This window comes from Fusarium solani, assembly GCF_023522795.1.
Source record: "Fusarium solani strain SB1 chromosome Unknown bctg00000006, whole genome shotgun sequence".
In the NCBI taxonomy this organism is placed as follows: domain Eukaryota; kingdom Fungi; phylum Ascomycota; class Sordariomycetes; order Hypocreales; family Nectriaceae; genus Fusarium; species Fusarium solani.
In genome coordinates, this window is record NW_027072151.1 from 3,437,864 (window position 1) to 3,453,267 (window position 15,404).

Below are 15,404 nucleotides of genomic sequence, written 5' to 3' on the forward strand. Positions count from 1 at the left end.
GCTCTTCAACATGACTTCTACCTCAGAGTCAACTAAGAAAACTGAGAACTCATCGTCTCCAGACGTCGAGATGGGAACCTTCTCAGAAACAATCGACATGGTACCTGGGACCAGACTTCTGCTCAACCCGGGCAGAGACGATGGGTCAACCCACATTGTTCTGTCTCCGGAGCCCTCTAGCGACCCCGACGACCCCCTCAACTGGAGCATCACCCGCAAGACCCTCTCCTTCCTGGTGGTGAACGTCTACTCTTTCATGGTCGCCGTGGTGGCTTTGTCCACAGCTGTCACCTATGGAGCCCTGATTGCCGAGTTCGGCACAACGGCTGAGTACCTGAACGTTGGCACGGCGGTCTCCATTCTGTTTATCGGAATGGGCAACATTATCTGGAATCCTATGGTGAGTTACTCTAGGCATCCCAGAGCCAGGAAGAAAGGGCTCTCTAACATGTCAGGCCCTTCGATATGGTCGTCGGCCGGTCTACATACTATCTTGTCTCTTGACAGGCGTCGCCCAGGTCATTGCAGCCACTGCACAGAGAAGCGACGTCTTTGTGGGCTCTCGTATCCTGATGGGGTTTGTTGCCGCTCCTTTTGAGCAGCTTCCCGCAGTGACTGTCAATGACCAGTTCTTTGTGCATCGGCGAGGCTTTGGATTGTCCATGTATGTCCTCGCGGCAACGCTAGGGTAAGTGTTTACGGGTTGTCCCTCCCATTTTTCAGGATACCTGGTTACTGATTGATCATCCCTGGCTAACTTGTTCGGTACAGATCCTTCATTGGCCCTCTAGCAACTGGATTCATCGTCGACGGCGTCGGCTGGCGCTGGGTATACTGGACCTTTGCCATCACCATGGCAGTCGTCACCATCCTCGCCTACTTCTTCCTGGAGGAAACAGGTTATAACCGAGACGATGGCACATCCGGCGACTTTGGCCCTCCTCTCCACGAGCCAAAGACTTACGCCCAGAGGCTGAAGCTGGTCTCGGATCTCAAGCTACCCCAGTCCCTTGGCGCCACGATAATCCAGCCCATCCAGCTCCTCATCGAGCCCATCATCCTCTGGTGCGCGTGCCTCTATGGCTTCGGCATCGCTTGGCTCTCCATCATGGCCTTCACCTCCAACACGGTCTTCCAGAGCCCCCTATACGGCTATAATTTCAGCTTCACCGCCGTCGGCCTCACAAGCCTCTCCCCGCTCGTCGGCAGCATGATCCTCTTCTACGTAGGCGGGGCAGGGACGGACCGCTTCATGATCTGGCAGGCTCGCCGGAACGGCGGTATCATGGAGCCTGAGTCCCGCATCTACGCTGCACTAGTGGCGGGGCCGATTATGGCCGCCGGGCTGGTGCTATACGGGGTGGGAGCCTCGGTGGGCTTGCACTGGATGGTGCCGGTGGTGGGGATGGGGCTTATCGGCGCGGGGGTACCAATTGCCGGAGAGGTCTCCCTGGGCTATGTGACTGAGTGTTATTCTCACAGGGCTGGGGAGGCATCTACGGCCATGATCACGGTGCGCAACATCATCGCCTGCGGCATGATCTTTGCTACGGAGCCGTGGATCAACCACAGCGGCTTGAGGGACACGTTCATCACTATGGGGGCGCTGTGCCTCTTTGGGTTCTGGTCAGGGGTGCTCCTCATTTGGAAGGGTAAGAACTGTCGTCGCCGTTCTGCGAAACTTTGGCATTTGTCTTGAAAGCTACTCGTGTATGGGGAACATGGGTTATGGCACGGACATGAGATTGATAAGGGGGTCTGCCGGGTGTGTAGATGCCGACTCGGTCGCTACCGCGATATGACTTCGGGCTCAAAGTAGCAGGTGATTTGTAGCATCACTCGTGCGCAATGAACCATTCATTTGTTCATCCTCGGCTCGTTTCTAATCTTATTAGCATTATTTTTTGGATCCACATGACAGACATCTTCTTTATTGGCGAAGACATCATTCATCAAGAGGAGCAGTCTGCGCGCAGAACTGCCGTGACACGTTCTAGACTACCTGGATACTCTTGCTTTACTATCCTTATCTCCAATGTCGGCCACGACAGCAAAAAATACAGCTGTTAATGCATTACGTATGCCATCAAACCCCAATAACGTAGTACTTTGTTCCGTTTAGATGCCCATCCCACCACGTGCCGAGATCTCAAAGCGCTTCATAGATGCTCCCTGTCTCCGTGGCCAATCAGGTATGGTTCCGAAGTCAATGTCCAGATGCACATATGCTCAGCTGACAAATAACTGTCCCAGCCCCTTGACCCGTTACGCACTTTATGAGGCTTTGGATCCCTCTCCCAATTGCGCGTCTCCCAATTACTAAGATTACCAAGATGAGCCAAGCCCTGGAGCTAAACCTTAAGGGAGGACCCGCTAAACCTTAATACAAGGCCCGCGCTCCATCATTATGGGAAATGCTTGCGTCTCTTTGGCGATCAGTCGCTATCTCGAGGCGCATCTCACCATAAACCCTGCCCCTTTCCCAGTGCCGGTATCAGCACAGCCAGGCTTGTCCAAGGTTGAGCCAAGATCAAGGCTATGCCGCTGATGATGCCATTTCCTCGGAAACTCGAGCAGGAAACTCGAGCATTCCGACAACGCGTGGCTCTGCAAGATTATCTACGAGCTAGGGTATTGACATGGCCTGTGATGAAAAGCTTGGAATCTGAGATTTGGCCTATATATTCGTGAAGCAGACTTGGTGTCATTTCTCGGCCGACCACCTCATCCACTCGTTGACCGTACGAAAAATACCACAAGGCATAGACTGGCCTACTGTATAACAAGCCAACTCATTCCACTTCCCACCGCTCTTTAAAGAACAAAATCAGGCTTGACAAAGTCATCATACAATGTCGAGTCTTGTCAGTGATGCATCTACAGCTGCTCCGACGCAGAGCGCTCCGCCTCCGCCTCCGCCAGACCAGGCACAGCTGATGGCGATATTCGCAGCGCAAGCCGAACGCAACCATGACGCCATGAGGCTTTACGCCGGTGTTCTAGCAGGCCTTATGGGACTCTTTATCATCTTCCATTTTTTCAGTCTCCTGCGGCGGCCTTTAAAGCTTGGGCCATTTGCTAGGTAAGAAATAACCAAACTCAAAAACCAGTCCACTGGTTCTGACACTCGCTATTCAGTCTTCGAAGACTCGTCTCAGTAAAGGTCCCTGGTGTGCCGTCTCTTGGCCACGGCACTCTTTTACTAGTTTACCTCGGACTCAACGTCGGCTTCATTTTTATTTACACCGATACCAGCTTCTTGTCACTGCGCGTCGTTGTCGCTGCCCGAACGGGCTGGTATGTGTTTTCTCCATATATGTCTCCAAGAGGAGCTCTCACTAACAATATTGACAGGCTGGCTGTCGCAAATACCGTCCTGACCGTATTTTTCAGTCTCAAAAACACCCCGCTTGGCTACCTAACCGGGGTGTCCTACGAACGACTAAATATCCTCCACCGCATCTCAGGGTTGACCACGTTTCTCCTCGTCGTCGTGCACGCCGCTTCATACTCCTCCTTCTTTCTGGATCAGCAAAATTCAGCCCGACTGCGCGTTCGCGAGGAGATTTTTGGCATCGTAGCGGGCTTCAGTCTTTTGACAGTCGTTATGGTTGCCCTAACTTTGCAGCGTCGCCGCTACGAGCTCTTCTACGTCCTGCACGTCGTCTTCTTTGTGGTTTCGCTGGTTTTCATCTCTCTCCATCATCCTACCGCAGCGGAGAGGGTCATCATTGCGATGGGCCTCGCGGCGGGAATGTGGTTCCTCGATCGTCTCGTGCGTGTATCCCGGTTGGTCTACCACGGCATCAACAATACCGCCACGCTGCAGCCGCTTCCCAATGGCGGCACGAGGGTCATCCTAAACAAGAAGCTCCTCGGCGCCAATCCAGGCGAACATGCATTCTTGTGGATTCCGGGGATTCGCCGCTTTGAGACGCACCCTTTTACCATCGCGAGGACTGAGCCGCTCGAGTTTGTTGTTGCCTCCCAGGATGGCTTCACTCGCGACCTGCATCAGTATGCTTTGAAGAACCCCGGTGCCATCCTAAGAGCGTCAGCCGAGGGGCCCTATGGACAAATACCAGACCTTGCGCGATACGATAGGGTGGTCATATTTGCAGGTGGCAGCGGCGGTAGCTTCGCATTCGGCAGCGCTCTTCGACTCTTACGGGCCTCTGAAGGCTCCGATAAGACAGACGCTACCTTGGTGTGGTCCATGAGGAACTCAGGTCAGTCTTTAATCTCGGTTTTTCTTGTGTAATTATGACTGACTGCCTTTAGCCCTCCTTGAGTGGTTTTCAGCTCATTTGCGCGACGTTGGTCACTCCCCAGGGTTCAAGACTTCGATCCACATCACTGGAGAGAGGGAGGTTGAGAAACTGTCCAACCGATCAGGTCTGGGAACAGCAGATGGCTCAGAAGGGGCCCTGGTTTTGGAAGATTCTCTGGGCGATGAGTCGGCTATTGAACTATCGAGCATAACTGGGGATCTGCCAAGCGACACCCACGGTGCTTCGGTTCACTATCAACGGCCCAATGTGAATGATTTCGTTGCCCAGTCCGTGGAGGGGATGGCCTCCGGTCAGCGAGTCCTGGTCATGGCATGCGGGCCGGCGGGGCTGTTGAAGGAAGTCAGGAGCGTGGCGACATCACGGATGGTTCCTGGGGGTCCTCACGTGTCTCTTCATTGCGAGCAGTTTGGATGGTGAGCCCTCGAGTCCGGAAGGAAGAGGGTTATCAGCCCTGCCGTAAGAGGCCTCCTAGTAATGCTTTATCTCCTATGTATTCTTGTTAGTTTGACATGCGTGTCGCCATGCAGCCGTTCATCTCCAATAATAGAACTATCACCCAACTAGCATGAGGCTTCTGCTGTGCCCGGACTACCCGCCATCTACGGCTCGAAGCAAGATCGTGCCAATAGCTTACTCTATCTTGACCCGCTAGAATTACAGTAGGTTTGCTTGTCATTCTCTCCTCTCAGATTTCCAGCTGCTTGGATTCTGTCGGACAAGGCCCGAGTAGAACCAAGTCCCCATTGTATATACATCGTAGACTGGCAAGTCTATTGCACGCTGAATCGTGTCCGCATATGGAGGCATGTTTGTGCACTCCAAGACAACGGCCACAATCTCAGGGTATCGAGACGTCATTGCTTTGGCTTGATCCACTAGCTCTCTCTGCAGCCTTTCAGCGTCATATGCTTCGCCTCTAGCGCAAATGCCTCTCAGATGACCATCATCAGGGGTTCCCCATATCCGCACGCCCTCTGGCTTGATGCCGAGTGCAAGTAGATGCGCATCTCCAAGCCTTCTACTGTCGTATGTCAAGACTCCAATGGCCTTGTCTGCAGGGATAAGGGCAAGGAGACTTGGCACTTGTATGAGTGATGATGTCGCGATTGGAATCGGCAAACGAGCTGCCAACCTGTCATGGTCTTTAGTGCCCTGGGATTGGAATCGAATCGAAGTAGCTACCTTTTCTGAGCCATCGCAAGAAACCCACAACTGGTGATTATTCCCACAGCCCCTCTCTCAGCTAGTCGCTGGCCGGCAGCCACGAATCGCTCAATGAAGGCATCATCGTATGCAGTGCTTGTAACAATTTGAGATTCACTGGTCCCGGTGACCTTTTCACGAATAAGTGGAAAAGGCCAGGTCATATCATTGTAGGGGTCTCCTGGTGGTCTGAAGATGTCAACTTCCACGGCAAGGAAGCCCAGAGGTGGTGGTGCCACAGCGTTGTCGGTCATTGTTGGAGAGAAGTGACCCTTGCTAATCTCCTGAATCGGCGTCTGCTTGGGCCCTTGTAGCTTTATCCTCAACAATCACGTAATATGGGCCGGTGCGCCACGGCTGACCACTCTCGGGGGAAGCCGAGATTCTCCATGACGATCAAAGTGGGGTCCGCAACCTTCCGAGCCGGCGGCCAAGATCGGACATGCAACCGGAATCATGAGCGCTACCCTGCATCATGATGGAAAGCTTGCAAGGGCGTCGGACGTATACAAGGCCGGTCGCGTTCCGTCTTCAAAACTATTGTTGCCCTTATCTTCATCATCGCATCCCACCGTAGCACCGCCCACGTGTGCTCACAGCCATCACCATGTCCCCCAGTCGCCTTTCTCAAAAACCCCGTGTCGTGTGCCTTGGGGCCCCCAAATATGCCGGCGCCGAGTATTTGGAGTCCTTCGGCAAAGACTTCGACTTTGAGGTCCTCGACGCCACAAACCGAGCCGAGACGCAACAGAAGCTGCCAGAACTCATCAGCAAAGGCGGTCCCATCGACGCCTTCATCATCCGAATGGGAACACCGCCTTACGAGCCTTTCGACAAGGACTTGCTTGAGGCCCTTGTCCCGGACTGCCGAATTATTACTTCGGCATCGGCAGGATATAATGAGTTTGATGTTGAGTGGATGAGCAAGAGCAATGTCATCTTCTGCAACTCTGTGGACGCAGTTGCTGAGGCTACCGCTGACATGGCCATGTTTTTGACTCTGGCTGTGCTGCGAAATACCTCCAATGCTGAGCGGATTGCCAAATCAGGGAAATGGAGAGGAGAGGCCGGTGTTCTCATCCCAGCCAGAGATCCCACCAACTTGACACTGGGCATCGTCGGTATGGGTTCAATCGGAAAGGTTAGTTCCCCTGAATTACCCCTGATTAGCTGGAACGGTAAAGTTGACCAGGTCTGAATGACAGTACCTGGCCAAAAAGGCAGCCGTTTTCAACATGAAGATTCGATACTACAACCGCCGACAGCTTCCCAAGGACGTCGAGAAAGAATACAACGCTACATACTGCGATTCACTGCACGAGCTACTCTCACAGTCCGACGTCGTCTCACTCAACTGCCCATTGAATGACAAGACAACCAATCTCATTAGCACAAACGAGTTTGCGGCGATGAAGGATGGGGCGTTCCTCGTCAATACTGCTCGTGGGGCCGTCGTGGACGAGGCCGCTCTCAAGGTTGCCCTCAAGACTGGAAAGGTTGCGAGGGCTGGTTTGGACGTGCTTGTTAACGAGCCTAATGTTGACCCTTGGTTCTTTGAGCAAGACAATGTTATTGTACAGCCGCATCTTGGTGGTTTGACTGATGTCGCCTTCCAAAAGGCCGAACGGGAATGTTTTGAGAACATCAGAGCCTACTTTGAGACTGGGAAGGCCAACAGCCCAGTCAACCTCGACCAGCTGAAGGGTAGTTCAAAGATCTAATTAGATAGAAAAGGTCAATGAATACACGAATAACACTTGTATTTTCTACCTTGGAGCTTTATCCGATTCAGCCATATAAGACCAGAATATCGAGATTAAACATCTTCGGTGTTGGGTTTTGATACCGTGATATACGATGGTTATGCCCTTTGGTGTTGTGGCTGATGGCCTCATCTGGACAGGTCATTGATCAACAACCCCATAGAACTACCGCAAAGAGAGCACACTATTAATTTATTTGTGTGACTCGAATCAATATCGTAGTCAACACCGATAACTGTGTTTCTATCCACGTATTGATTGCTAAACGAGGCCTTCATGACGTTTCAGTTCAGGTCTTGCTTGGCTTCTCTACATGTGTGAAATTCAGGTTTTGAATGGACGGTCCAGTCACGAAATTGAAAGAAAAATTACAATGAAGGTTGAATCTTCGTTTTCTGTCCTACTGATCTATAGACTCAACACGAAGCTGTAAACTTAGACCTCCATCTGTCGACCCTTGGAAGTCAATTTCTGGTCTTGTCCATCGTCGCGCTCGGTACTGGGGAAGCACAAGGTCAGACACAACTCTATTAAGATCCGGGACAACTCACTCTTCAATGTCCTCATCGATTCTGCGACCGGAGATGGAGTCGACCCTCATGGTCTTGGCCTTGCTGCGAATCTGCCACCAGGGGCATTCGAACAGGGCATCAATATGCTCCAGGGGGAGACCTGCGGTCTCTGGAACAGCCAAAAAGACATAAATGAGGGACACGAAGCACCACCCAGCGAAGAATATGAAGGCCCCCCAATTGTTCATGCTGCTAAGTATGGATGGGGTTGCGCGGTTGAGTCCGAAGTAGAAAAGCCAGTGGAAGGCTTGAGATAGAGCCGAGCCAAAGGACCGAATGCTGTTGGGCCACAGCTCAGCGCCAAAAACGTAGGGGAGAACGAGGAGGCCTAGGATTAAGCTTGTCAGTTACTTAACAAAATGAGACTGCGATGCCTTTGAATCATACCAACTGCATATCCAAATCCATGGATAAAGATGGCTGCAATCGCAGCTTCAGATGACCCAGGCGCAACAGAACCCGACTGGTGACTCTTGATGTAAGCACCAAGGTAGACGTCCGAGATTAGTTGAATGATGATACCGATGAAGAGCGATTTGCGGCGACCCAAGGCATCGATGAAGAAAAATGAGGCGATGAGGGTGTAGAAGAACTTGGAGAGAGAATACATGCTCGACAAGAAGAGGCCATGCCCGTTGGCACCGCTGATCCCCATAAGCGACAGAATCGGCACGAGATAGCTTGTGACCGAATTTGCGCCAGAGAGCTGCGCGAGAGCGTACGAGATAAGAGCCTGCTGGACGCGACGAAGATTGGCGGGAACCATGAAAGTCTCTTTCAGAACATCCTTGAGGCCGCCGCTGCCGCCATATTTGGCCTTTTCGTCTTGGATCTGCTCCTCAATGTCGGCGATTTCTCCAGAAACTCGAGGGTGCTCTGCTGGCAGTCCGCGAAGTGCGACAAGAGTCTTGATAGCATCTTCTTTGCGGCCGACTAGCATCAACCAACGCGGAGACTCGTAAGCAAAGAAGCTCGCAGCGATGACGATGGCGCAGATGATAGTTGGCACGAACCAAACTATCTGGTACTGCAAGTGTGAAGGTGCGACATGCAGGAAGCAAGCATACACTGTCAAGGTGCTCACGGTCAAGCTGAGCAGCATGACGACGCTGAACCACACAGTCAGAAGGCCACGAATCTCGGTAGGTGCAATCTCGACGATGGACATGGGGCCGGTAACAGTCAGAGGACCGATACCAAGACCAGAGATGAATCGAGCGGTGTAAAGAGCGCCCATGTTGCCATAAGAGAAAGTGGCAACCAGTTGGCCGATGATCCAGATGACAAAGTACAATCGCAAGGACCAGAGCCGCCCGATGCGGTCGTTGATGAAGAATGACAGGCCTGAACCAACGCCGGCGGTGAGATAGACAAAGGAGATGAAGTTGGCCACCTCTTTCGGGTTGGTGGCAGAGGTGATGCCAAACGTCTGCGAGAATCCCGGGAGAGAGGGAACGACAGAACTGGAACCCTGGTCCCAAGCTTTGGATAGTTAGGTGCTGTAGAATGCCAAGGGCAATAGAGGAGACTTACTGATGCACAGGCCTGACATGGCATAGAGTGCCGACGAAAGGAGAAGACGTCGGTTGAAGATGACTTCGCGTGGCGAGTTGCGAATGCTCTTGACATGTTTCGCCAGCGATGAGTCAGTGAAGACTTTGCTGAAGTCCATGATGGAGTCGGCGAGGAGAGGTTTCCGTCTGTGGGAGAATATGGAGGCTAGTTCAGTTGTCAAGACAAATTAGGAAGTGATGATCTTGTCCGCTGTCAGAAGTTTCTTCGGCGGGTTCAGTGCAGGAATATATCACCACCCACAAAGCCTCGCTTCGCCTACTCGACCTCGGAGGAGCCACAAGCTAGTCGTGCCAAGCATGAGCTGCATTCGTTACCCCAGATGCTTATCTCTTCCCCACAGGATATCCTCGCGAACCGGCACCGCGAATCCTGGATTCTCCCGAACTAGCGTATGGGTGGAATCATCACGAGAGCACTTGATATCGGGGGAACCCGAGTTGCTGGGCCCCCCGCTTCGGTTAGACTCGATTAGGTGTTAGCGCTCTCTAGCGTCTGCTTATCATTGTTATCATCCTTATCATCATCTTGCAGCCGATAAAATGATTCTCGCTGACTCGCAAACTTCCGGAGTGGCAACATGTGAGCTCAACCTCGTCGAGTTCTGGGCTGATAAAATCCGATACCACATCATTTGCCTAGCAAAATCACCAACACGATCCGCCCAGAGACCGACCATGTCACCTTTGAGAAAAGACGATCCAATCGTCATTGTTGGCGCAGGAATCTTCGGTCTGAGTACCTCCCTACACCTTGCCAGGCGTGGCTACGACCAGGTAACGGTTCTCGACAAGCAAGATTATGATCGAGGGCTCTACTCGTATGCAAAGGGTTGTGACGCTGCGTCAGCAGGTGAGTTCCTGGCCTCAATGCGTTATTGATCAAACATTTTGAGTAACGAGAAAAAGATTTGAACAAAATTATTCGATCAGCTTATGGAACTCAGACTGAGTACCAAGAACTCTCGATTGAGGCCATCAAGTTGTGGAACCAATGGAATCTTGATTTGGCCAACGGGGAGGTGCCGCCTGGCATGAGCCCATCCGACAAAGTCTTTTTCAACAACGGAGCTATTTCCTTCAACGAGGGAGACGTCCTGCCACCATTTGAACAGGCTACGATCGAAGGTGCAAAGAAGCTGGGGCTTGCAACACCGCTCATCACCAATGACCCCCACGATATCGAGGCCGCCAGGCAATTGGGTTTCGACACTGACCAATTCAGGCCCAAGGCTCGTGGGAAAGCCATGGTAGGCATTCTTGATACGAGTGGCGGCCATGTTGCAGCCGACAAGGCTTGTCGTCTTGCTCTTCACAAGGCAAGGCGCCTTGGAGTCAAGTTCATCTTTGGTGCTCAATCGGGGACCTTCGAATCTCTTATCCGGAAGGGTGGCAGAGTTGTCGGTGTTCGAACCAAAGACAACCAGCTCCATGATGCAAAGCTCACCATCATGGCTTGTGGCGCCTATACGCCGGTCCTTGTCCCCGAACTTGATGGACTGTGTGAAGCCACAGCAGGTTCTGTGGCCGTTTTCAAGATTCCAAAGACATCTCCACTGTTTGAGCGACTCTCATCCAGAAACTTCCCGATCTGGATGTACAAGATGAGAGATGGTGCCAAGGGTGGTCTTTATGGGTTCGCACTTGACTCCGAGGGTCACTTCAAGATCGGATACCGTGGCACTAAGTACACCAACCCCCAAATCCAGCCAGATGGAAAGGAGCGCAGCGTCCCCGTAACGAGGTGGACTGACGGGCAAAAGCTCACTCAGATTCCGAAACAAGCCATGGATACCATCGCCTCCTTTGTCTCGGAGCATATCCCAGAAGTCCTCGAGGAAGTTGGTGATGTTGCTTTCACAAGGGCATGTTGGTATACTGATACCTTTGATAACCACTTCGTCATTGACCGTGTACCGAATCAGCCAGGCCTCATGGTTGTCACAGGAGGTAGCGGCCATGCCTTCAAGTTCCTACCGAATATCGGGGACAGGGTGGTGGACATTATAGAGGAGGTGAAAACTGATCATCCAGCTATCCAGGCATGGAGGTGGAGGAGCCAAGGAGATAGAGAGCCGATCAATGTTCTTATGGAAGGCAAGAAGGGGCCGAGGGCTTTGCAAAACGTGGTTCTGACAGGTTCCATTCATGGGCCAACCTCAAAAAGGCCCTCGATGCTATAGTTTCGTACAAGACGCTACATAGCGGTCTTTTTCCACTGCATTAATGGCTCATCTGCATGAATAGAAGTGTCAGGTACTCTAAGTAGATATAATAACTTGCTAAATGAACCCCTACGGTTGTTCCAATGTGGACGCCGTCTGCTCTCGCAAGTGCTCTCGCTTTCCTGTTTTAGGGAATCTCTCACCGGAGAATCCGGATTCCCCGTGCCAAAAATCAAAACCCTTTCGAAACATCTTTTCACAAAACGGGAAGGGCTCAGCTAAGACTCAGTTACGATAAGTGTTGCACAAATTTCTACTGCTTCTCGTTCTTCAATTCGGAGGTGCCTTAGACCGGATGTTAGGTCTTACCCTGCACAAGCAGATCCAATCCTCCCATGCCGTATGCAATTGATCCCAATAAGGCAGATGGTGCCCTAAACTATTGAGGTTACAGTTCCGTACTCATTTTAAGTGTAATTAAGAAAGGTTTAATTGTGACTGTCTGTATTGCTCCAAGAAATCTCGCCTTGGTGTTTTGGTTCAACAACATCATCTTTCCAGCGATTCGAATCGATTGCTGGCAAGGCCGTTTCGAAAGTTTGTTTATCAATATATAGCGGCATATTAGCTGCTGCCCTCTAATCCCATTTAGTGGTGCCTTTGTCCGAGTGAGTATCATATCTTTCTGAAGGGCATGCCCTTGAACCTGTGTGCAGAGCCACAAGGACAGCCTGTCACTTACCAGTTATCGGCAGCTGAGATCGATAGGCAAGTAAATTTGATAGGTTGCGGTGTTATACGGTATTAGGTTTTAATACCGTCATGTATTAATGACTGTGTTTTCCGGTGTTGTGGCTGATGGCTTCTTGTCACCATTGCGGACAATAAAATAAATAAAAAAGTAAATTTGATGGCGCAGAATTAAAAAAAATTAATAACATCCTACTGAACTGAACTCGTCTAGCACTACGCAGGATTCATTGCTAACGTTGTGACCCTCCCGTTGTAGCTCCCTTACTCAAGAAAGTCCCCCCTAGTCTCTTTCAAGACCAACTGATACTCTGGCTCGAACTGCATATACATCACCTCAGGAGTTCCAGTGCCATCCTTCGTATATTGCGCCTCCTCGTCGCTGACCAGAGACTTCTTGAGCTGGGTGCCATTAGGAGTCATGGCAGCCTCAACGAGTAACTGAGTCTGGCAAGCTCGCTCCAAAGCAATGAAAAATGCTGCCGCCTCGCCAATAGTACCCCCTGCTGTTAACAAGCCATGGTTTTGCAGGATGATGTTCTTAGCGGCACCGAGGGCATCAGCGATGCGGCCACCCTCCTCTTTAGCAAAAACCACGCCACCGAAGCTGCCATAAACCGCAAGGTCTTTGTAAAACATGCATGAATCCTGGTTGAGCATCTCAATGGGCTTTCCAAATGTTGACCAGGCTCGACCATATGGGCTATGGAGGTGACAAGCGGCATTGATGTCTGGACGTCGCTTGTGGATGGCGGCATGAATAATGAAGCCCGCCGTGTTAACGGGCTTCTCTCCACCACCAATTCGGTTGCCGTCCTCATCAATGTGGACCATATCAGAGACGGTTAGCAGGCCAAAATGGATCCCGTATGGGTTGATCCAAAAGGTATCTGGCCGAACGGGGTCTGAACGAATGGCAAACGGTATTAGACCCAAACTGTCCCGGTAGAGACCGACGAGTACGAGATTAACTCACCTCTTAGGCTGATGTGGCCGCTTCCTCCATCCGCAAATCCGAGCTTGGCAAAGACGCGGAATGCACCGGCCATCTGTTCCAGCTGCCAATGCCTCGTCTCCTCCTTAGTCTGAAACTGGGGGATCCGGTGGAGTCTCTTCGGCTTACCATCCTTGCCGCTTGCCACATTCAAGGAAGAAGAGGTCGTAACTGTGACTGTGGCGGTAGATGACATTGCGAAGTTGTTGCAGAAAGTGGAAATGGACTTGATACCAAAACTGATACTTGATTGTGATGCTTGAACAATACGCAAGACCCTGGCAATGGTTGAAGCATGTAAATAGTTGTTGTTATCCGTGGGGACTCGGTAACCCCCGTGATTGGTTAGATTGACCCGATCCTCCAGACACCCCGGGCGTCGATTTGAAAGCCAGTTCATTCGGTAACACCCGACGTGGTTTGTGATATAATCATGGCTCTTGATAATGATGAGAATAGGATACGAATTTTGTGAGTTGGCTTTCAGTACCAGCTACTTCTTGTCATCTTCTTTGGTCTAGCTATCACCAAGTGTTTTTTCAACACTTCACAACACTTGGGCTCATCAAGATGTCGACTCTTACTATGGGATCAACAACCGCCGGGTGCGCTCCTTATGGCTCGGTTGAGCCATTCATGGACCCCAATGATGTTCGGACAGCCTTCACCGTTGCCATGTCCGCGATGTACAGAAACGAAGTTCCCTTGTATGGAGATCTCATCCGGATTGTACAGTCTGTCAACAAGGAGGTTCTCTCTGCAAAATCCCAGTTAGAAGATCAGACAAGCATCGGCGAAAGCGCTGTGCCTCAAAGACTTGACCTAGAGCGACATGGCGCGATACGACTGGGAACTCCCTATGAATTAAGGACCGTTTCCCGTATCTTCACCGTCATCGGTCTTAAAGCCGTGGGCTACTACGATCTTTCTATCGCCGGACTCCCAATGCACGCCACTTGCTTCCGGCCCATTGATCTCGCCTCTCTCAACAAGAACCCTTTCCGTGTTTTCACTACCCTACTTCGACCAGAGTTGCTTTCTGATAAAGAGGCCCGGGACTTGGCCACGAAGCTCTTGACCAAACGCAACATCTTCAGTTCCAGACTTCTTGACCTCATTATTATGGCTGAGGGCCAAAACAACCGTCTCACTGCTTCACAAGCCGAGGAGTTCATACTTGAAGCAATGAAGACGTTCAGCTGGAGGCCTGAAGCATCAGCGACTGAGGACGAGTACAAGACACTCGCTGCTGAACATCCAATCTTGGCAGACATTGCCTCATTCAAGAGCTCCCACATCAATCACCTGACTCCGAGAACGCTAGATATCGTGGCCAGCCAGGAGAGAATGAAAGTTGAGGGTCTCAAAGTCAAAGACCGCATCGAGGGCCCTCCACCTCGCCAATGTCCCATCCTGCTCCGCCAAACAAGCTTCCTGGCTCTCGAAGAACGAATCAAGTTCCGGAACTCTGAGGGTGCCCTTGTTGAAGGAACGCACAGAGCTCGATTCGGAGAGATTGAGGAGCGCGGAGCTGCCGTTACGCCTGCTGGTAGAAAGTTATACGACGTCTTGTTGGAGAAGGCCAAAGACAAATTCCAAGCTCTTTCCTGCGACAAAAAGCCAGCATTGATGGATGAGCTTCTGAGTGAGGTGTTTCGGGAGTATCCAGACACCTGGACTGAGCTCAGGAGACGGGAACTGGTCTACTGCACATACTGGCGAACTGGGAAACCAGTTCCAAAAGATTCGTCCAAGATGCCCTCTCTGGAAGATCTTGTCTCTCAAGGCTACCTGGAAGCCGAGCCAATCACCTATGAAGATTTTCTTCCCTTCTCCGCCGCTGGTATCTTCCAGTCAAACCTAAAGCCAAGCAAAAGGTCTTCTTTATGTGAGATGGGGAGACCAGATCAGGAAGGCTACGAAAAGGCTCTCGGCGGCGCGCTACTGAGTGCTGATGACCTGTACCTCAAGTCCCAGCGTGAAAGTATTGAGAAGTGCGGCCTGGGTTCAGGTTGAAAGTTGTGACGAAAACCAAGAGGATATCTGCTCAATAGGTAATTCACAGGTACATTGAAGGAACCACACAGGTCAAGC

At 51.4% G+C, this 15,404-nt stretch overlaps 8 protein-coding genes across 8 annotated transcripts; 5 read left to right on the plus strand and 3 right to left on the minus strand.

Annotated features, from left to right (window-relative positions):
- Positions 1–10: 10 nt before the first annotated feature.
- MRS44_010811 (uncharacterized protein) lies at positions 11–1,699 on the plus strand (the record flags this gene model as incomplete). Its single annotated transcript, XM_046278817.2, has 3 exons — positions 11–400; positions 456–688; positions 772–1,699. 3 exons carry the CDS (start codon positions 11–13, stop codon positions 1,697–1,699), a joined length of 1,551 nt encoding a protein of 516 aa, XP_046128153.2.
- A 1,153-nt stretch (positions 1,700–2,852) lies between these two features.
- On the plus strand, positions 2,853–4,709 carry MRS44_010812 (uncharacterized protein; the record flags this gene model as incomplete). Its single annotated transcript, XM_046282312.1, has 4 exons — positions 2,853–3,082; positions 3,139–3,297; positions 3,355–4,229; positions 4,282–4,709. The coding sequence occupies 4 exons, from the start codon at positions 2,853–2,855 to the stop codon at positions 4,707–4,709; spliced, it is 1,692 nt and encodes a 563-aa protein (XP_046128152.1).
- A 255-nt stretch (positions 4,710–4,964) lies between these two features.
- Positions 4,965–5,749, minus strand: MRS44_010813 (uncharacterized protein; the record flags this gene model as incomplete). The annotated part of the gene is made up of 2 exons (XM_046284486.2): positions 4,965–5,424; positions 5,475–5,749. 2 exons carry the CDS (start codon positions 5,747–5,749, stop codon positions 4,965–4,967), a joined length of 735 nt encoding a protein of 244 aa, XP_046128151.1.
- Positions 5,750–6,102: 353 nt separating this feature from the next.
- On the plus strand, positions 6,103–7,216 carry MRS44_010814 (uncharacterized protein; the record flags this gene model as incomplete). Its single annotated transcript, XM_046272241.2, has 2 exons — positions 6,103–6,636; positions 6,701–7,216. The coding sequence occupies 2 exons, from the start codon at positions 6,103–6,105 to the stop codon at positions 7,214–7,216; spliced, it is 1,050 nt and encodes a 349-aa protein (XP_046128150.1).
- A 477-nt stretch (positions 7,217–7,693) lies between these two features.
- MRS44_010815 (uncharacterized protein) lies at positions 7,694–9,502 on the minus strand (the record flags this gene model as incomplete). Its single annotated transcript, XM_046278816.2, has 4 exons — positions 7,694–7,757; positions 7,810–8,158; positions 8,218–9,312; positions 9,364–9,502. The coding sequence occupies 4 exons, from the start codon at positions 9,500–9,502 to the stop codon at positions 7,694–7,696; spliced, it is 1,647 nt and encodes a 548-aa protein (XP_046128149.2).
- A 442-nt stretch (positions 9,503–9,944) lies between these two features.
- MRS44_010816 (uncharacterized protein) lies at positions 9,945–11,584 on the plus strand (the record flags this gene model as incomplete). Its single annotated transcript, XM_065620257.1, has 2 exons — positions 9,945–10,254; positions 10,335–11,584. 2 exons carry the CDS (start codon positions 9,945–9,947, stop codon positions 11,582–11,584), a joined length of 1,560 nt encoding a protein of 519 aa, XP_065476446.1.
- Positions 11,585–12,580: 996 nt separating this feature from the next.
- On the minus strand, positions 12,581–13,506 carry MRS44_010817 (uncharacterized protein; the record flags this gene model as incomplete). Its single annotated transcript, XM_046271373.1, has 2 exons — positions 12,581–13,221; positions 13,293–13,506. The coding sequence occupies 2 exons, from the start codon at positions 13,504–13,506 to the stop codon at positions 12,581–12,583; spliced, it is 855 nt and encodes a 284-aa protein (XP_046128147.1).
- A 374-nt stretch (positions 13,507–13,880) lies between these two features.
- MRS44_010818 (uncharacterized protein) lies at positions 13,881–15,326 on the plus strand (the record flags this gene model as incomplete). The annotated part of the gene is made up of 1 exon (XM_046271350.2): positions 13,881–15,326. One exon carries the CDS (start codon positions 13,881–13,883, stop codon positions 15,324–15,326), a length of 1,446 nt encoding a protein of 481 aa, XP_046128146.2.
- Positions 15,327–15,404: the final 78 nt, after the last annotated feature.